Source organism: Aythya ferina (genome assembly GCF_964211825.1).
Source record: "Aythya ferina genome assembly, chromosome: 17".
NCBI classification, from domain to species: Eukaryota; Metazoa; Chordata; class Aves; order Anseriformes; family Anatidae; genus Aythya; species Aythya ferina.
The window spans coordinates 1,704,038-1,726,492 of NC_140316.1; the positions used below are offsets into that span (position 1 = coordinate 1,704,038).

At 35.6% G+C, this 22,455-nt stretch overlaps 1 protein-coding gene and 1 long non-coding RNA gene across 3 annotated transcripts in view; one reads left to right on the top strand and one right to left on the bottom strand.

The window, feature by feature from the left end:
- Window positions 1-8,525, top strand: LOC311420599. The gene is made up of 2 exons (XR_014684413.1): window positions 1-3,113; window positions 3,192-8,525. It is a non-coding gene; the product is annotated as an uncharacterized lncRNA (long non-coding RNA).
- The window catches only part of SLC15A4 (solute carrier family 15 member 4), a 25,870-nt gene continuing 10,713 nt past the window's right edge, over window positions 7,299-22,455 (bottom strand). The window contains exons 5-8 of one of the 2 annotated variants that reach the window (XM_084491640.1): window positions 21,255-21,423; window positions 17,143-17,298; window positions 12,411-12,569; window positions 7,299-8,716 (exon numbers count right to left, since the gene is read on the bottom strand). In XM_084491640.1, coding sequence (XP_084347766.1) covers window positions 8,568-8,716; window positions 12,411-12,569; window positions 17,143-17,298; window positions 21,255-21,423 — 633 coding nt within the window. In that variant the 3' untranslated portion in view covers window positions 7,299-8,567. The remainder of the gene's footprint in view (window positions 8,717-12,410; window positions 12,570-17,142; window positions 17,299-21,254; window positions 21,424-22,455) is intronic. The other variant, XM_084491641.1, reaches the window with a different exon arrangement.

Consider the following 22,455-nt stretch of genomic DNA (forward strand, 5'->3'; position numbering starts at 1 on the left):
TGTTTAACTTTATTTTGATAAAAATGACCCCATGCCATTTTATAAACTTCAGAGATGCATTAGTCTCTTTAGAAGGCAGAAGAAAATGCATCTATTATAACAAAAATTAAAGAGGAAATTGAAGAAGGATGTTATCGTGGCTTATTTTCCCGCTGAATAATCTGTAGGGCTCAGTGACGCAGTAGCACAACTTTAATTAGAGGCAGCTTCTCTGAAGTCCTACTTGTATGTACAGAACTAAACAATACGAATTTGAACTCTGAACTATCCACCTTCTTCAACAAAATCAGGCTGCTGGCTTAGGTACATTAACTGCTGAAAGATCGTGTGAAGTTTCTTGGAACTTTTCCCATGGGCGCATATGCAGGTGCACATGTGTATGTATATACAGATAAGGCTGTGTGTCTTGTTGATAGCTGAGATTAGATAAACTTCCACTGACAGCAAACTGCTGTCTTGGGTATGGAAATTCAAAAGAACTGGGACAATGCAGAATCTGCAGCTTGTGTACTCCCTTCTTCCATTACAGCAGGAAGAGATGCCATTGCCTGCTGCTTGAGAACACTCTTCTTCCCAGCCCAGGTGGGTTCACTGTCTTGGTCAGATAATGCTTGCTGTGAACACGAACCCCCACTGATGTCAACATTCTAGGGCTTGTTGAAAGACCCGATTAAGACGGCAGCCTCTAGGAAGACAAAAAACATGCTGGGCTTTGGGATTACAAGTACCCCTACTGTAAAAATAATAATAATTAAGCAAACACCTCTTGGCAGGGTCAGGCCCTGAACTCGGGATCACATAAGCAAGAGACAAATTTGCATTAACTGCACTGACATATAGACTTTAGCTTCAGAAAGCTGCAAGCTGACAAGCTGAAATTACTATTTTTTGAAGACACTCCAATTGCTGTGCACGCTATATGAAGTGTGTTTTTGACATCTTCCACTTTTATACCAAAAGGTTATTTGACTACATTCCAGTTTGACATCCTTATAAAAGTATTTGAAGTGTTCCAGCAATATGAGAGTGCTTTGTAAAGCATGCAGCTATTTTAAATTATTGTAGCACTCCATGCTTTTATAAGTACTTGAATTTGGACAGTTTTGTATCATGTAGAACAATTTCATAGTATTAGAGCTCATCAAACTTGATGAGCTGGAATTAAGAAATGATGACTGTGGACATGGATAATTTTTTTTTTTTTTTTTTTTTTTTGAAACTATTAAACTTTTAAAAACCTGTAACAGCACCAGTAACATCATCCACTGTTGCTGGGCTATGTTGGTAACTATAAACTTTTTGACTGCTACACAATCCAAGTGTAGATTACCATGAGACAGTAAAGGTGGAAGAAATCATAAAGGTTAAACTACCAGGATTCAGGCCTACTAGAGTAGGATTTAAATGCTTCTCTACACTTTTAATATCTGTTTGGCTTCTTTGTGCTGCTAAGATGTTTTAAAACTCATCACTTTTCTTATTTTGTGATATAGTCACTTGCCTGTGCTGAGTGGCTACGTTGACACTTCAGGTACAGAGATAGGGTTGAATTGCAGCATTTAAGGTGATACTTGTCTGTTCAGCTCCTGTCAGTAGTTAGGGGAGGGCTCTCAGCCTGCCCCACATGTGATTTGATACAGGAAGTATGAACATGATGCTTGCAGTACTATTAAAATGTGGTGTTCAGCCATGTTGCTTCATAAGTGCATAAGCACTTCATAAGTGCGTAAGTAACATGCACTTACGAAGCAACATGGCTGCTTCATGCACAATTGCATGAATTAAATTCAATGAATTTAATTTAAGTTCAATGAAATTAAATTCAATGAATTTAATTCATGCACAACTGCATGAATTTTAAAATTAAATTTTAAAAACTAAAATTTTAATTTTTAAATTTTTTAAAATTAAAAATTCATGCAATTAGTAGGAGCCCATATGGTACCCACTAAGTCAGCAGGGGTAACTCAAACATGTCTCTAAGCTCTCCTTCCCTTCTGTGAATGCTATTCCTGTTAAAATGATCTCAGAAATGCTCCTAGATGTCTGCCATCATAGATGAGCCCTATCCCAAGGGAGGGGTCTACCAAGGAGGTAGACTTACTCTACTTCCTTCTGATTTAGAGTAGCTGTCTAAGCATGGATTTTTAGGATTTGAGCACTGTGCTCAGACTTACTGCCAAATCATAGCAAAGAACTCCTGCACCATCATATCCAACCAAGCTACTAAATAACTTCTCATATAGATTCATCTTTGCGGGACGGGTTGAAATAGAGGTATACAGCAATAGCTCATGGTTCTTGTCATTCCTTACAAATGTAAGGTTTGGTTTTTGATTAAGATTTAATCCTTTTATAATTTGTGTAGCCCATACTGTACAGTAATAATTACCATAACTAGAGGTTTTGTAATCTGCAGTGGTAAGAGATGACAGATACATAATTGGTCATGTGACATGACCATGACAGGGTTGTACTTCATTGTGACTAAAACAGCTGCTGTGCTGTTCGAACTTATCAGTGCCAAACTAAACCAAGGCACAGCCAGATTTGTTCCTCTTCTGCACTGCAGCTCTGAAAGGTTTGTGAAATATCTCTATGGGCCTTTCATGCAATAACATAGCAAAGAAATCATAAAAGGCAGTAATAATTCATTAATTTTAAAACCGCTCAACTTGGATCTATGTATGAGACTGTAAAAGCTTGGGTTATAGCAGAGATCACTTCTGATTTTTTTTTTTTTCTGCCATTTTAAGTAATTTACCTCTTACAATGCTTGTACTGTATTTACGAGCAGAGGAACACCTGTTTCATGTTTCTAACTTATGTCTTTGAGGTGAAATGTCTGCTATTTGAGAGTAATCATCTGCCTCGCCTTAGTCCTTCAGGCCTTTGAACAGACACATGAGTTGTTTTGAATTAATTTCTAGAAGAATGAAGATGAAATCTATCATCCTCCTAAATTGCTGGCTTGCAGCGTTTAGAAGTTCCTATTTTACACAGAACAGATGAACTTAAACATTTTTTTTTCTCATCTAGGTTAGTCAGTCAGGTTGAATAAAACCTTCTGAAATGTCTTCTTAAGGCTTTTATGCCTCCAGCCATAACTCAAGGTATGTTTGCACAAACCAATGCAGAACTTCCATGCGTTTGTCTACAGTAAACTCAAATGATAAATTCCTGTCCTTCAGGTCTTGGTCTACCTACAAACAAAGCCCTCACAGAAGATCACTTTTACATTTCTTTAATCATGTGGAAGAGAATGAGAAGGGCACACTCCCCATCTTACTCCAGCAACTCTAGTCTCAAGCCCAAACTATCATTTCTTAGTGCAGTTGCCTTTTCCTAACTACAGCCAGGATGAAAATGCTCTTCAAAATCTGCCAGTGTGTTCCCTGTATTTCACAAAACACTCTTGGCAGTTAATCCAGGTTTTCCTGTGCAGGCTATTAATTTGTCAGGCAACTTTGTCAAGTGATTCAGTTAAAGCACAACTTCCTAAAGTTCTAAACTGACATGGATTAATGGTAACCTCTCCCCACATTTTAATTATTGCAACATCTGCAATAGCAATGTGCCTAAAACTTGGGGCTATATAATGCTAGCCCTTAGCATCCTCTCTTTCAAGCTTCTGCAACATCCCCTTGAGCAGAATTCTGCTCTTCAGATGCTTAGTTTACAGACTAGTACTTTATAGCATCCTGCTTGATAGGAAAGCCACTTGTCATTATAATCAAGTGTTTAAGAGTTTCTTACATATGCTATGGTCTTTTGTGTTGATGCACGGTATTAACCAGTGATTACAGCAAGCAGAACAATTCAGGACCTTAGGGTCTCCTGAGAGTTAGAGCCAAGAAAAGAACTACTTTTGAAAAGATGATAGGATAGATAGGAGATTGTGATGTACAGCATTAAATGTGCAGATAGTCAAGTACATTTTACAGCTTTCAGAATCCATGTTATCTGTTTGAAGTTCCATTTTCAAAAGCCTAAGCAATATTTACTTTGTTTTCCCTTGTTCATTAGAGTGTTCTATTCCCTGTCAAAAGTGATTTATGGACTCTGTTATATTACTAAATCTGATTACTAACACTTCCTAGTGAGAAGGAAGAGAAGTTCTATCAGGTACTGTACTATAGCTATGCATCAAAGAAGGACTACAGTATTGCAGTATGTCTGCACTGCAGTCTGTGTGCCTGCAGTTTGTGTAGGCTAGGTGTAAGACAGCTGGTTGGAGACCAATGACATGTACCTCTGAAGCAGCACAGTCAGCCACAGATCAGCCATATCAGTCTGTGCTGTAGTTCTAACCAGTGTCCAGCTGGCTCAGGACTGCCTACACAAAATGCACTCACATGCTGAAGACAGATGTTGCTTCCTGTAAATAATATCTGTTCATGGTATGCACATATTTTGAATTTATTCCTGATAAAGGAAGCATATTTAATAATAAAAATATAATATAATAGAAAGGCCTGGGTTGTAAGGGACCTCAAAGACCCTCTAGTTCCACCCCACCCCCCATGCTGGGCAGGGATGTCACCCACTATCAGGTTGCCCAGGATTTCATCCAACATGGTCTTGTGGTCTTGAACACCTCCAGCAATGTAGGTAAAAGTTAAGAACTGGACCAAAAATAGATCTAAGGGAGTACTGCATTTTTTTATTTTTTTATTTTTTTTTAAAAAGGAAAGTAAGCTTTCATCCTTCAGGGTATGAACTAACTACTTCCTAGTTCTTAGTGTTCACATCATTCCTCAATACACTCACTTGTTTTACCTCCTTTTTCAAGCATTCGTGTAGCTAATGGCAGAATGAAAGTAGTGGGATGGATTGCAATTAATTCCCCATTCCATGCTTCTGAAAGTATAGTGTTTTTCGTCCTTCATTATGATCTTTTAAGTAAGTCCAACAGACTACAGGTTAAAGATTACTAATCATATAGTAAGGCTCATTTCAAAACCATGGTAAGTGGATCCAATTACTATGTAACCAGGTTTTGACAACTATTCTTTCTGCTTGCTTAGAGAACAAAATCTGTGCTGTGAATACCATAATGGAAAAATTAATTCTAAGATGGGAAGGACTTTTAAACCATAGCATACTCATGACATGAAAAAAACAGCCAACAGCCAGCTTATATTAACTGTCAGTAATTTACTGAAAGCAGTGTTATTACTATTCAGAACTTAGTGCTACCTGGAGCAAAGTGTCTATTTACATACTTAGCCTTTAATAGCTTTTTACCATAGTTCTCTTCTCTATTCTTTCCCTGCAGTTACATTGTTGCTCTGGGGCCAGCAGGTACCATACTGTCAAGTATGTGCAGTACTCCAGCATCAGGGTGAGTGTTTGTCTACAAGTTCTCTGCTTCCTCAGAGATGAATTTGCATCTCAAACTATTGACTGCTGAAATGAAAAGCATTGTCATGTTTCCCCCAGAGGGCTTGTCTTCACTAACATAACCTGCCCTGAATCTAAACAAAATCACTAGTACAACGCTTTTCAAAAAGCAATTTCAAACACAAAAATGTTAAGAACTTAAATCTTTTAATACAGTTTTATGGTTAAGCTGAAACCTTGCCTGATGTGTCAGCCTTAAGCAACTTTTGTTAAAACAAAACAAACAATTCAAAAAAAAAAACCACTCAACACCTGGCAGAACTGACTACAGACTTTTAAGGGAAATAGTGATAGATGCCTCAGTTACTGGAATTAAACCCACTCTAGAGTGAGCATATAAGCAGAAGAAATGGGGAAAAAAAAAGACTCCCCTTTTTCTGAGAAGCAATATTCAGTATAGACAGGTCTTGCTGTATTCTTGAAAGATCTACATGTTATAGTAGCAATGCATTCACCCTGAATGAAACACAGGGGCTCAGGCAGCTATTCTTCATACATGACTGGATTAGAGCTTGTATTGGTAGTACAAGGTACACACTTCTTTACCTGATCCTTTGTGAATAAAGATAACAAACCTTATACAGATATGTACCTGTTAAACATAACAGTAGATACTTTTCAATGTTGTGCTTTGAATTTCAGGCATCTGGTTAGTCAGAAGCTTAGAAATGTCCATTCTGGTGATTCCTGTCAGATCCTTCTACTGCACTGGAACAGTCTAAGAAGCGAACATAACTGAATTCAAACCGTACCACTTCAAGGTATTTCATTAATGAGGTGCAGTTCTCTGTCACAAAGTTAATTGATTAACCTTATTTCTGTGAGTGGAGTGAAAAAACTAAAAAGGTAAGACGGAGGAAGAATCAGCTAAGCCTTGAGTCACAAAAACCTTTTCCCTTTGATGAAAACTGCCAGGTTAATCTTCATAAATGGTCATAATTACTTATGCCTGAAGCTCAGCCAAGTCATTCCAAACAAAAATTAAATTGTACAAGTGACTGCATGTTCAGTCTCATCTCCAGAGTGTAAGTACCAACACAGACCTTCAGAAACTTACAGACATTTACTGTATGTTTGTGACAGGGTAGGAGATGTTTGCCTAAATACTGAGTGGGCTAACTTAGTATTTATTCATTATATTCTTCTTTAAATAATTTGTAAAACATAAAACTCTTGCCAAAGCTTGCCTGTATATGTTGTTACAATTAGTGTTAGACGTCTAGTTTCTTTAGTAATCTGCAGATTACTCTCCATTCCTCATTAAACTCAGTTTTAATGATAATCAGCAGAACTGTATGAGATAGCAAGTTTACGAATACTGTTGCAAAACTTTAGAACCTGGGGAAAAATAGTGAAATTAAGTTTACTTATGGGAAGAGTCGCTTAGAAGAAGGAACAGTTCTAAAAGCTAAGTCTTTGCAAGTCTAGTTGGATAATACTTACCAGGCATAGCCGAGGTCTTTCCTATGATTATACATGTATATACATTGGAAGTTAATGAAATAAACACTAAATATTACAGCTGCAGCCCCAAATCAGAACTACATGACCAAAACAGCATATATTCAAGAAGAAATATATTTGACCCTATCTGTTCCTTATACCATATTATTAGACCCTTTTAGGAAGTTATAAATGGGATATTGCAGACACAGTACATAGAATTTTCAAAACAAAATTAAACTAGCTTTTCTTCATATGAGATATTGCTTATTTTTAACCATATTAAATAATTCTGTTCTATGATCTCCCGATTTTCCTTAGCAAAGACAGTACAGTATGTGTACTGTTATTACCTGACAAAACCAAGATGTACAATTGCACATCTTGCCAAAGTACATTTAGAAGTATAATAGGATTTCACTGTATATTTAGGAAAAAGGCTAGAAACCAAATGACTTGTAGTACAAATTTATTCACCTGGGAACAAAGGGGTCAAAAGTCACAGCAAGGAATTTCATTTTATTTTGTAAACTCATTAAAAAGATGTCCATGTAAAAAAGGACATTTTAACAACACAAATGCAGACAAAAGAAACTATAAAAATTCAACACATTAATAAAAAGTTGAGTTTTCATTTTCTTTCTGCATAATTCCTTGCAAAGTATCATCTTCCATACAGTCTGCACACAATCAATTATTAAAAATCATTAAAACTCAAGAGGCTGAATGCAAAACCATTTGCTCTGCTATAGGAATGTGTTGCTGAAAGATACAAAACCGGTAGCATGTTAGCTAGAACTATAACAGGACTGAAGGAACTGGATTGAAAGGCTTCTAAATTGTTATTGCGCATTCATCTTCTGAGAATTCAATCTCAGTTCTTTCTGCAAGTATTTAAAACAGTCCTTAGGGAAGTAACAGCATTAGACTGAGCAATGTTTTGTCAAAAGATGTATGCTTCCATTTCATTCTAATACATCTTATGCAGACTCAACAACACTTCTGAAGTAAAACCATTTCACTGCCAACAATTCTTTACTGTGCACTAAAAAATTTACAGCAGCTATATGGTAAGCTACTGTGACACATAATTCAGTCTTCGGTACTGGATGCTCTTGACTGCAAGTTGGGACTTCAGGGTTCAAGTTTACTTCCACGGAAAAGTCAATTATAAAACTACATTTTTTTTCACAGCTGATCTGCAATTTGTTCCTGTTTCTCCCCCAAGACTCCCAGGATTTATAATTTGTTCTTGTAACCACTACTTAAGGTTCCTGTGAAATGTTTTCTTTCCTATGTGTCCTCAATGTGAGCTTGAGGGAGTTGAGTGTTTCTGTACATCCACCGTGTTTCACTAAGCTCAGTTTTTCAGTCAGGGCTAAACCATGTCACATGTGACTTGTTACACTTAATTTCTAAGCCTAATTGTCCCAGCTTTCAAGAGTTTAGTAAACATCTCATGATTAACAAAGAGCAACTTGAATGCCTAGTTAATACACTTCCAAGATTTATGTTTGTCCTCTGCCAGGACATAGTGCAAGAAACGAGCCCCACCAACATAAGGCACTTACCTACTTTACATGAGAGGGGGCAGAGGCGAGAACTTTTGTAAAATGCAAATATAGTAAGTGTCTCTCTGGAGAAAACAAGATCTCACAGACTCAGGGTGCATTGTCACCTCACTGCGTGCTGTTGTAATAAAGTCTGCTCTGTAACAGATGTCAGATCCTCCCATTGGCAGCTACTTCATTTGTCTTTGACTTTTGATGATCATATTTCACAGAAACAATAAGGAAAAGCAAAAGGGTTGCTCCTTGAATGGCAGCCAGCAAAAAAAAATAATAATTTAATTGGCAGCCATTAATGTTACCTAGAAAAAAAGGGACAGAAAAAATATTAATAAATAATATACAAATAAATATACAAATAAATAATATACAAATGAAAATATCAATCCCCTTCAAGCCCAAGTAGTGAAGACTTCTCTGCAGAATACGGGCAAGACCAAACCTAATCACATTTACATCTGACAGCATACTTTCATTTTTAATTATCCAGAACAAAAGATGGAAGAAATGCAGAGTCTGAAGATTGCTTTCTTTTGTGCTTCAGTTCCTTAAACAAAGTAATGCCCCTGAGGAGGTGGATATATTTTCACTGCATGATTTCCCTTAGAAAAAAAACAATGCAGGAAGCTCCTCCTACCACTGGAAGAACTCTGTGCAGAGACTACACACATGGCAGTGTGTCTGCTTCAGGAGAGTCAGAATTTTACAAGTTTAATGGTCTTCCTTTCTCACCCCTTCATTTTAGGTCTTATACTGCAAAAATTGCAATGCTTTGCTGACTTCAGATAAAACTGCAAAAAAAATTCAAGGATTACTTACATATATGAAAGTAATACAGATCACATCCATTTTTCAGGTGACAACTCATTTCAAAGCAAAAACAAAACCACCACATCATTTTTCTATGGCCACAAAATGGACTTGAAAAGAGAAAGCCTCGGATTGTAAACTGTTCAGAAACATCCCGAGATGAAACGCAGAATTCAAGAATGCTGGCTAGAAAGCAATGCTAGGTGTCAGCTACCTCATAGGCTTCATTTTATCTGGACAAAAATTGAGTCACCAAAATGTCTCTGTATTCAGAGGCTTGTGAGTTTTGCTTTCTGTCTATTCTCTACTATTTCTTAAAATTAAGCCTATGAGCAACCCCAGCTAAGTTCCTCGGCAAACAATGAAACAGGAGTTGCAGAAACCCTACACACAGTGTTCTGCAAAACACCATTCTGACATGCAAGTTGTCCTTGCAACACCTGGCTTAAAGAAACTGGTATCAAACACATTCCTCCAACATCCCATATCAATACATTATCAATACACCTGCTTTGCCAGTACTGTTGTGCTACACTGATACAGACTAGTTAAAGAGCCTTGACCCTTTTCTAGAGGTAATGCTTTTCAGGAGCCTGGAGAATACAGTGAAACAGCTTTAATCTAGGAAAAAAAGTCCTTTCTGTTTTACAGCTTAACTGAAACGGGTAAGAGTAACAATTTTATGCTATATTACTATATATACACACAGAAACTACATAACCCTTTCTAACAGGCTTCTCAGTCCTGCTTAATGCCAAATGGTATCTGGGCATATGGAGACACACGCTTTCCCTTCTCTGCCAGGCCAAAGCAAAAAAAAAAAAAAAAAAGAATAGTATAAAGGAAAAAAGTCTGGCAACTCTGCAGATACAAAGAAAGCAATTATTAAGATTTTCTCTCAGCCTTCTTTTGGAACAAAGTTAAGTATTCATGAAACCATATGTAGTTTCTTTTTGGTTCAATTCACCTTTGACACTCCCTCAAGGTTGTTATAGATCAGTGATTTGTAGCACACTAATTAGTGTTAAATTAAGAAAGCTCATTGCTAAAACATTATTCCTGTATTAAGAAATGTGCACTAACTATTGCTGTACTTCCAAGAGCGATATATTGTGGCTCATTTCCAACATGCCACATGAGCCACAGCCAATTGGACCATTCTGATTATCAAAAGGTTAGAGAGGAAAAATACTGAAGTGTAGATCCATCCTAACAAACTGTTCATAAAGCACGCCTATAAATGCTCTGATTAAATTACTTTAATTCCTGAAACTTATGATTCAATTAAATGAATTTATAGCAAAACACAATAAAATTAAACTGAGTCTTTCCTTGACATTTAAAATACAATTTACACATGAATCTCCATTTCAAAAGCAGATGTGTTTAAAAAGTAGTAATTATCCGTTATGAGATGGGATATTAAATCCATGAAACCTCAAGCTTTTGTCAGAGAAATAACAGTGATTTTCAAGGTAGCAATCAACATTGAAGTACTAGCAGAGAGTAAACTTCATCAGTAGATTTTGGAGGCAGTCAGTTACCTCAAACAGTATCACGAGTTGGCTTAAATAGCATAAACTTGCTACACATTCTTACGGTTACTATGCAGCATCTACTTAAAAACAAAACAACTAATCTCTAAAGTTTGTCATTCAATGAAGGTTCCTCCTTACAATTCCTGCTCTTGACGGCCTAAGTAAATTTTAGATGTGAATTTGATAACAACTTTCAATAGCAAATCAAACAAAACAAATTAAACAGTTCTCTTAACAGTAGAAGAGGCAGCTCTGTTAGAAACAGAGTTATAAACCCTGATATAAACAGTAAAAATAGTATTGATAGAAGATGCTATATATGAAAGCCACCCACTGAGTACTTCAACCTTGAGCTGTTGGGGCAGCTTGATTTTATAGCAACCCTTTGGACAAGAACAGTAGAAATATCTAACTCTGATAGTTGCCCAAACAGCAATCCACTGAGCCGAGTGGCTTATTTAAAACAGATGACCAATGAGTCATGAAAGGTAACATCTTCCAGTTCTAGCCAAGAGTACATATATTTGGCATAAATATTTCATGGAGAGAATATTAGCCACTGCCTTCTCTCACATTTTTTTCTGAAGGTTTTCTGAAGTAACCTTAAGAAAGCACCATCAAAAATCACATTAATTTTTACCAAATAATTATCCTCCTATTGAGCCCTCATCAACCTCTACACAGAACTGCAAGAAAAGGTACTCTTCTGGTTTTGAAATTGAGTGGAAAACAACAAAAAAAAAAAGTCTTAACATGATTAACCTTTCATTTGGCAAGGACACTTGCATAAAGTTAAGGTTAAAAAATTACAAGATGATGAGTAAAGAAAAACTTATAAAAACAAAGATAATTGCTTGAGGCATTAAATGTTTCTTTTTGGTAACAACCAAATCAAACAAACAGCAAATTCTCTAATACCAATTTTAAAGCAAGTTCAGGTTGCTCTTTTAAGCCTGATACACAGTAGGCCTACCATTCTGAGAACTTTTCATGCTCCTTTTTTTTTTTTTTTTTATTTTGGAACTAATTAAACCACTGATGATGGCATGATTTTCTGAAATTCTCACGGTGCCACCTACTTGGGTGCCAATAATTATTTTTTTTTTAACTTCAACTGGCAATATAAAGAAGTTACATGGAACCTTACAAGAGGATAAATAGTAAGCAGACAATGAAAAAAAAACTCATGATAATTGCCATAAAGCCTCTTGAAACTAGGAAAACAAATAATTATTAAAAGAGACGTGTATATTTTACTCCCCATACCACCGGGAAGTAATTTCAGTACCAAACACATTCTTCTTCCACTCAATTTTCTTGTCTCTTCATTTTTACTCAAATAGAAAGATTTTCAAGTAATCTCTAGCGATACAAGGCAGTAACAACTGAGGAGGTAATTGACAAGCACTTAGGCAAAATGCTACATGCCTGTTTTCCATGCTTTCAGGAGGACAATGTATCATTTTGCAGTCACATTACTTCATGCTTATATATGCAAGATGAAATGAGTCTAACATAATAGTAGACAAATTTAGATTTTCAAAATAACACTGCGCTAAGATTCAACAGTTCTATATGCTTGATGTTTAACTGTTTCTGAAGGAAGCAGTTTACTTCATAGGCTATGAATATGCTGAAAATAACTTACCAAAATCTGTGTGATTACTCATCCAGCCAATTTCTTTAATAGACACCAGTGCCAACAATCCAGAGCCAACAAATGATCCAATCCCCGAAAAGAAAAAAAACAGCCCCATAATAGCACTCTGCATAGATTTGGGAGCAGCTGAATACGCAAATTCTAGACCTGTATAAAAGAAGAGAATATACATTATTGGAAAAATCTAAGGAACAACAGTAGTTTGCTCTTATTTAGTGTTATAGAAGTTACAGATGTAAACAATTACTAGTATGCTAAAGACCTAAATCTAGCCCCAGATTTTGGGAGGCAAGGGATATTGAATTAATGAATCCCTCTAAGTTCCAAGTTCCTCCAACTCCTTCATAAACCCTGTTAAAGCTCACCAATGTATGTTATATATCAATCCATTACATGGAAAACATTTGAGACCAGCACTTTCTCATTAATACTGCATGTGCAAAAATCAAGAATCTTCTGATGCAGAATATTAATTTTTCTAAGTAGAATTATCCTCAATTACGTTTATGAACTACGCCTAATCTGGCAAGTTCCATGTTCTCCATTTCACCTGTTTCTATACATAAATACTGCACAACAGACAAGATGAAGCACACGATCTTCCGTGCTAAGAACAAATTACTCAAGAACTGAGGGTCACTCTTGCACTCACTACAAACATTGATTTCATAGACTTAGTGTCTGTGTTTCTGAATGCATAGACACAGAAATTAATTGTAGCTGGGAAGGCAGCAATTATTTTCAATTTAATTTTGATCTAGAACACTGAGCCCATTGCTTGCTTACATGTTCATTTTACAGCTTGTGGAAATGGAGCTACAGCTTCAAACTACACTTATTTTCTCAACTAATAAAAACAAGATAAAAAAGAAAGCCAGTAACATCAATTTGAAAACAATCTGTGCTACTGAATTTGAGTACCAACAGGACAAGCGGGCTAGGGTTCTGCCTTGCAAAGACTAGTGCCCATGATTAACTCTCTTTTTAGAGTAATATTTCTGTCAAAAATCAAAAGGGAATATTCACAAGAGACAGTCAAATACTTTCTTTACAGAGCCTTCTCTCTGACAGGTGAGCTGCTTGTTTCAAAACAGTCTCCTTCATACTGAAATTAATGAAAGCATCTATTACCTCTTCTAACATCTACCTTGCCAAAGATAGCATTATAGACCTGAAAACAGCACAAATCTTCTGTCTTTTATTATAAAGTTTTGCTTATTTTCACCATTACTGGTATTTTACTTTCGTTACTTCAGACAGAGTTTAATAGATTTACCCTGGCATTTCTTTTTCAAGAAACAGCTGAACACTTCCAGTCCAATAGGTCAATTTGCATGTTGCGAGGGAGTAACTTTGTTCTTGTTAGGGAAACAGAACTACATGTTTTCACTTACTGATCTCACAGCACCCTGCACTGCCACCTGAGAAATCTGACAACCAACATACTACTTCTCAAATGTAGTTGCAATCTATAAAAATCTTTGCAAAATGCACTTGAATGGGCCAACAGCAACCTGCCTGTGATTCTAGAAGGGAACTGAAACATTCTTCGTGCAACTCAGCTGTGTAGGTTCCTGTAAATTCAAACTGTAATGAAAGAATCACTACAGAGATGATGGGAGAATCATATGCAAATGGGGAGGAATTGTATCTATTCTGAGAATTTAAAACATTTTTTTTTTGTGCCACTAGTTAACAATTCAGATTTTTCAAGAATTATTTATCTGGCCAATCTGACAAAGTAAAAATAAGTAAATAAAAAGAAAGAAAATAGGCTACTGTTGTGATACAGTTGCCTGTTCTTTAGCCTGTTGGTAAGTTACCACAGTTGCCACAGATCTTTAGAGTATCACTCACACTTTGGTCCCCAGCATTTGTGTATACTGTGCAAGAACATCACATGAAAGAATATGGCCCATTTCTTCTCTAGTTCATTTTACAGACACACTGAACTGCTAGAAAAAAATCTTAAAACCCGAAACAAAAACAGAATTGGTATAACGCTATCCAAAAAATAAGGCATGTCTTTAAACTTGAATAATATTTCCAGCAAACCTAGTATTTAATCTATCATAAAGAATACAAAATCTTTTCTTTGCCTTCAGAGATATTCTTGCCTGCTGGCAGCTATTGATAACAATTTCATACTACCTCAAACAGTTTTGAAATTAAACCCTCTAGTTGGTGTTATCATATGAGATTATGATTCCCAGCTAAATAAGAGTGCTTTAAGAGGATTGGCAGAATACAAAATATTAATGCAATGTGCATCATCTTTTTAAAGGTAAATCAAGTGTAACTTCTGTGGCTTAATAAGAACATGCTTAGTTTTACAGTAAACAAACAACTTTTGCTCTTCTGACATTTAGCCCCTTTTTGTTTGTAATAAACACTTTCAAATCATAGTTTTGTAATCATTCACACTTCTTTTAAAAACATGAATTTCATAGAAAAATAGATGCCTTTATCTGCTTTGAATAGCAAATAGGTAAGGTATATCCTACTAAATTCTTGAGGGGCTTTCTTAAATATTCTAGGAATTCGGTTTAGATAATCAGAAGGCGGGGGAAAAAAAAACTTTGTAAAATAAGTCAAATGAAGCCATAATACACAAAGCAATTAAGATCTGCATGGAATTTCTCGTTCAAAGATAGGCATTTACATTTTTTCTAAGACTGATCAAGTAACAGGTTTCAAAGTTATAAAGCTGTTGATACGGGTGCAGCAAGTGCAGAACAGTAGGGTATTCACATAATAACGTAAGCCTCAAAGATTTTACATCCCATGACAAAGTCCACTAAAGCAGCTGAGGAAAAACAAAAAAACACTATCATCTCCAATGACTCATCAGTTCACCTAAGTTCAAAATTAATTTGTATGGTCCCTAAAGTTGTAACTAAAGCTAAATAATTCTTTTTAGTCTTTTGATTAAAAACAAAACAACAACAACAAAAAAAAAGCTAAATATAGACTCAGTTTCAGTAAGTAACCTGATTAAGTAAGACTTCATATTTTTGTGTATTAGGATTTGTGATGGTTACTGTTCATATATAATGAAAAATACTATAATACAGAACAACAGTGACTATACTGATACGTATCCTCCGCTAGAAGACATATTGATTGTGCTGCTAAAGTATACCTTCCATTTAAGAATCTAAAGTGTTTAGCATCTTATGTCTTTGTTGTGCTTTAAAGATAGCAAACTCTCCCCACATCTTGCTAGTACTGAAGTACACTGAGGACTTGCCTGTACATCACTGTGGGGTGTGGAGGGGGCTGTGGAGACAAGCTGAAATTTGACATCCTTCCCTATGTAGCTCACAGCAAGGGTTAAAGATGTTAAAATGAAAAAGGCCTTTGACACAATCTCTAAATGTTAGATTTTAACTATGTTGCAGCAGTTTACCTGTCCACATGAATGTATAGAGCTGTTTCAGAAAAAAAAAAAAAAAAATCTAAAAGGCACAGTTTTTAATCCTTTCCAGGCAATCCAACCACCTTGTTTTATTTCCTAACAACTGGGATAACAGTCAAACACACATAAACAAAAACCTGACAGAGCAGAAGTTCTCTGTTCCATTGAGAGGGGGAACAAAAGGGCCATGTGACAGCTGGGGCTACCACCAGCAAGATGTTACAGAATTAGGGAATCTCATTTTAACTCACTGTGCCCACCTAGTATGAGGAATGAAAGTAGCCACCTACAGGGGAAATGAAAACAGGAAATTCTGTTCTAAGGAATCTAAGTGAAAGAGCTATGCGTGATGCCAATTTGAATGCATCATCTCTGAAGTTCAATATTCTGAAACAGTATTACAACACATTAATAAGTAACTAGAGTTAAGCAAATACCATGAGATTTTCAAATCAAGTCACTGGAGAAGTTCCAATATATTATATCAAGCAGCTCCAAAAGTCTATTTAAGTACCATCACAGTAGCTACTTCTGTGATCATGCAAGTATTCCATTATTGGTAACTAAGCATTTCTCCCAAGCACAGGATGTGTAAACACTGTGCTACAAGTGGTAACATTTCACTTGTTTAATCACAGTAAACCAGCCTTAGCCATATCACAGTGACAACAGCACCTGTGCTTTCTTTGTACTAATGAGCCCTGCATGTATATGAAACAGACCAGAAAATAAGATATTATAGTCCTTTTCACCCACTTGTCCCACTTCACTTTCAGATAAAAAAAAAAAAGTGATCACACAGCTGTCCAGTATATCACAGAAAAAAATATGAAATTTAAGATCTCTTGCTTTTTTTTTTTTTTTTCAAGAGAGGCGGGATTTGAACAGTGTTTCAGTTTGTCTAATAGCACACTGAAGTACTAAAATAACTACAGAAACATTTGTTAAAACATGTAAAGACTAGCTAGTTTGTTATTAATCCCCCCAAAACCAAGTTCATATTTAGTGTCACATAATTTCCCTCAGAGATGTAAAAACTAAAGTAACATGAATTTAGTCTGGTGATAAATCTTGATAAAGATTTATTTTTATCCTTTCTTCCTTTTTCCCCCTCAGAAAGGTGTTTCCATATACTGACTTTCTAGACTGTGCAGGCTTTGACACTGTATATTCAGTTATATTGCATAGTATTTTATTTGGAGACATAAGAACTCATTTATAATAATTCAAGAAGTATTTATTTTCTAAGAATCCATCATTTATGACAGATATGAAAGCAGATTTAAGACACATAACTCTTACCTGCTATACTTGCAAATATTTCACTGAATCCAATCAGCACATATTGAGGAATCTGCCACCATATTGGCAAATCTGCAGCATGGTACGTAACATTTCCAATTGTCTGATCGATTGTTTTAACTTTTACAATTTTCAGTCTGTTGCTTTCCAGAATTCCTACGCAAAGTGGGAGGAAAAAATGACTTACCTAAGATGTAAATACTGTTTCTTCATAATAAGAACTGAATTAGTATTCAGTCCTACATGAGAATTGCAACTTATGACATAGGACTATGTATTTCTTATTTCCCAATATAATTTCATGGCCAACTACTCTATTGTTATTTCAAGACATACAAATTTTCTGCCATAGAATTACAGCAGTTATATTCTTATTCAGTAGCAATAAACATATAAATACTTAACCTTTTTCTAGATGGATTATAGCTAAGAGTTTTCTTACACAAAATTTGCCGCCCCTCCCCCCTTCTTTAAAAAAAAAAAAAAACTGACAAAAAAGGGCATGATTTTTGCGAACTACTACTTTGCAGTGTTGCACGATACTAGTAAATCAGGAACATTTTGCTTATTAAAATGGCTACACTAGTGCTGTAAAACCATGAAAACACTTTATAAATATGATCATGACATTCATATGATACTTATCCCAAGACTGTGGTTTACAAACTAGACGCTGTATAGAATGTACTTTACGTAGAATGAAAAATAGAGATGACTGTGCGAATATAAATAAAACAAGTTTTAGCTTGTTCAACACAACAATTTAGAGAACGAATACCAAATAATCTGGCATGACGTTTTGTAGGGTTTTGCTGAAGTCACCTAGATTAAAGTATTTCCCTCACTGTTACACAAATGCACAGAATTAATTAATAGTTAATAAAATTTCCTGCTTTACCCAGAAAGGATCTCTATAAACAAACTCTGAATGCCCTTGGAAAGGGTAAGGTGGATTTATCCATCACCAGTGCAGAGAATCTGGGCTGAGTCACTGACACCACCTCCTGCAGTGTTATATACACATGGCCCCCCCATGGTACTGCCTGCCAGTTTCAGCCTCTTTCTACTTAGCCAAAACCACATCAGGCCACAAAATGCAGTTTCTTATTAGTCCTGCTTGTGACTGGAAGGAAAGCATGAGGAAGGTTCCCTGTAGATTGTCTGTAGTTAAGGCCATAACTAAAAAAGATGTTCCAGAAATCAAGAGCTTTAAGGATAACACTGTACTTTTTCATTGTAGGGAACTAGAGCCAGAGCTCTGAAAACCAGGCTGCAGGAACACATATTAACAAGTGACTTACAAAGTACATTGAAAATGATGGAAAGCTGCCTTTGTATAAACCACATTCAATAGGAGTTCAGGAATCTATTCAAGTAACAGAATCTAGTAGATCTCCAGTCTACTGTTCTGAAACAAAGGGGTGTAGAGGGAAAATTAAATACTACCTCATGGCCCCAAAAGTATTTACTTAGAAAAGCGTTTTCCTTAATAGCATCTATTTTTGAGGTAAAGATTGTTCTGAATTTAGTACCAGGCTACCACATTTTCTCTACCTTCCTCATTTTTGGGTGATGACTTCCCCACCTTAAATACCTTTGTTTAGCTCTTCCGCCACCTCAGTGCCCTCTGAACTATGAAAAATTGATACAATTAAATAAAGCTTGCTTTCTTACTATTTTCGTTTTAATATAGCTGACAAACAGTTTAGAGCAGAACTTAATTAAAACATAAAGCATTACAGTTAGTTAAGAACCCATACATGATTTCATTCACACACATTCAACACAAAAATATTAGTCTTCAAAACATCTAGTGATCCTTGATGTGTTTCACATTCGTCATCAAGTTTAGGAGGTATTTAGCTACACAGGAGCATAACTTTGGAGTCACCATCCCTGGAAGTCTTTAAAAGACGTTTAGATGTAGAGCTTAGGGATATGGTTTAGTGGAGGGCTGTTAGCGTTAGGTTGGAGGTTGGACTCGATGACCTTGAGGTCTCTTCCAACCTAGAAAATTCTGTGATTCTGTGAACTACATTACACCAAACTTCCCTAAGTCTTCAAAGCTGAGTACTCCAGAATCTAGAACCTATTGAATCTTTCTTAGACTCTGACAGCCAAGCTTCAAGTTTAATCTTACAGTTTTTGTAGTTAAAAGAATCTTAAGTTTTTGCAATAATTGTTTAAACTCTATAAATGAAGTAGATTTTCCAGTTGAGTAACCTTAAATACTGCTGCTCAGAGTTTACAATAAAATGCATGAAGCACAGCAGATGTTCACTAAATCTAATCAGTTGTACACTCACACACTTTGAGACATTTTAAGTAATGTAAGCAATCTAATAGGTATCCTAAATGGTGTCCAGAACTAACGCCAGTCAGTTAAAACGGAAATATGGCACAAACAAATCGTTAAGATACTTCCAAGATTGCAAATTAATATCTTAATGTCTCCATATGTTCAAAATTTAATACTTTTCTCTAAGGCAGAAATTGCTGGAAGTAATGTTGCACTTTAGGAATATTAAAGTGTGGCTTCTACAAATAGCATTTAACGAGAAAATAAAAATTTTATGAAGCAAAAAAACAACAGAAGCTTTTCCTCACATTAAAAATAGACAGAGCTCCCTATGCCCTAAAGCTGCCACAATTGAAGCTCTGAAATTCATATTATGATGAATGGATGCTAAGTTACACCAATAGGTTAGATTTTCCAGCCAGATTGCACATAATCAAACAAAATCATGCATCACATCTGTAGACAAATAGAACAGAAGGCATTTGAAATTTTTAAGAATTCTGTCATGTAAAATAATTTCCCAACTCAGCAATCGTAATACAATATGCTTTTTTTGTTTTTCCCTGCAGTACTAATACAGATATTGCTGGTTTTGAATTCACTTATGTGAGCCAGCAAGTTCTATTTAAAGAGCTGACATTTAACTGTTTTACATCACCTTCTCTTGCTGGTAGCAATATCTTAAGTAACACGGAATAAGAGAAATACTCCCATTTTAAGTTTAAATGACTTTGCTAAAAGAACTTTACTTGCCCACATACAAAGTGACCTTGGCCTAATAAGGTAATTATCTCTCTCACTGAAAGAAATCTTAATAGCCATAGAAAGCATCCCTCTCACTAAAAGATAGGAGATTACAAGTGCTGAAATGTATTTTATGCTATAATGCTTTCTCAGTATGTTCATTAGAGCGATTCTAGGTGAAGGCTATGCATTCTATGAAGCATTGCTTAGAGGTGTTCAGTTCCACATCAGCAGTGCTTAACAGCTTTAAATCATCTCAAAAGCAGCTGATTTACGATTTGAGCAGAGATGCTATCTTTTTCCTCTCGTGTTATAGCTAAGCTATTTTACACTACAGTAATTCCCAAACATTAGGGAACATTAAGATAGGGGAGAAAAAAAACAAGTGGGAGGAAACTTGTTCAGCAATAACCTAACCTTATTATTTCAGATTAAAAGAAAGGATTTTAGGTAAAATTTCAGTTTTAAGTATTATAAAAGTCACACTGTATGAAGAAGCATACTTATCTCTGAACCTCTTCATTTTTGGGGATAAATAAGTGTTCACCTTCAAGATAAATGGGTAACAAATCAGACAACATGGACTTCCATAATACAACAGTTTAGATTAGGACTAAAGGCCTCAAACCCAAATGTTAGACAAGTTGTTCAGGCAAGCCAAGCACTGATCAGTGAAGGTAAGGCATTTATTCAGGCAAATATGGTCAGAGATAAATAGTTCTGTATCGAGCACGCTTAGAAAGAAATGCTGTCAGTTACGTATGTGAAAATGTTAGTTAAGATTTTCACAGTAGGGGGCTTACAAGTTGATTTTAAAAGATATATTCCGAGTCTATTTCAGGCAGGAAATACTCTCCAATTTTAACACAAATATTCAAACCAGTCTAGAAGTCTTTGGATAAAATGTCTTTCATTGTATGAAATATATCCATGCAGTTGCATTCCAACTATCCCATGTAAAAGACTCCTGCACAACCTTGATTTAAAGATTCAGGAAGGTTTTGAAAAATGCTATTTCAAGTTACCAAATAAATAACTATGTAAGTAGATCTCCAAGTTTTGTTCTTACCTGCAGCAAATGCAGAACACATCACAAAGAACATTCCAACTGCAATCCTCTTTAGTGATGATGGGAGCAAGCCATTCCTCTTTAAAATGGGGTCCACCAATCTATCTTTTAAGGGTATTAGGACCAGAATAAGCACTGCATCGAACATAGTCAACCAGGCTGCTGGAAACTAAAATGCAGAAGGATGACTTAAGTCAGCAAATTTATGCTTACAGGTTCATTTTTACTGTTATATAACAAAGGGAAAAATATTTTTCATGAAATACTGAGACCCATAACAAACCACAGGGCACTCTACGACACTGGAAAGAGAAAAATAAGTGTGTAAATGCTGAGGAAAACAAACACTCAGATATTCAACTTTTCATTTAATTTGTCTGTTATTAGTTCTGTTAGCATGGAAGTGCAAGTGCAAAGATAGCAAAGTTGTTTTGAAATGATTTTTTTTTCAAAAATTTTTTTTTTTTTTTTTAAAGTTTCAGTGGACTCAGTTTAGGACCTTGCTCTGAATTAAGTTTTGTCAAAACACAAGCTAAATAACTAACTAAACCTATGTAGATTCCTTTTGAAAGAGAAGATAAACACCAGCATTATTTCAATATGAGTTTTTCTGCATACATCTTGAAATGTATTTAATCGAAAAATCAGTATCCTTTGGGAGCTTTTCTGCCATCAAGATTTTTTAAGTCATAGAACACTTGACTGCGAAATTGTGGCACGCAAACCTAGTAAACAAAATTGTGTAGCTTTTTAAAAATGAATATACCCCCAAATACTTTAAAAAGTGTTCAAAGTCAGTATTTAATGGTGCACAGGTTGGGAAGTGATTGATATAATTAAATACTTGCCACAATTTTACTTCCAGCAATATAACCTGATCTGATATAATTAAACATTATTTCCACTTCAGTCTAATAGCTAGGTTCAGTACACATTCTATTATTCGGCTTAGAACTTCTGCCACATATTGGTGGAAAAGGTGCTAGCATTTTTTGATAAATATTGATTGAAAAGCTTCCTTCAATATGCCAAACTGATTTAAGATAAAGTCAATACTGATTAATCAGTATGAGGTATTTCATATTCCAAATCTGCAAATACTAATGTTTCAGTTAAGTATGGGTATTAATACTGAGTTTCTAGGACTGCTTCTGCACTTCTAACTTGCAAACTTAGGGCATACCGATTTTGAAGATTCCTT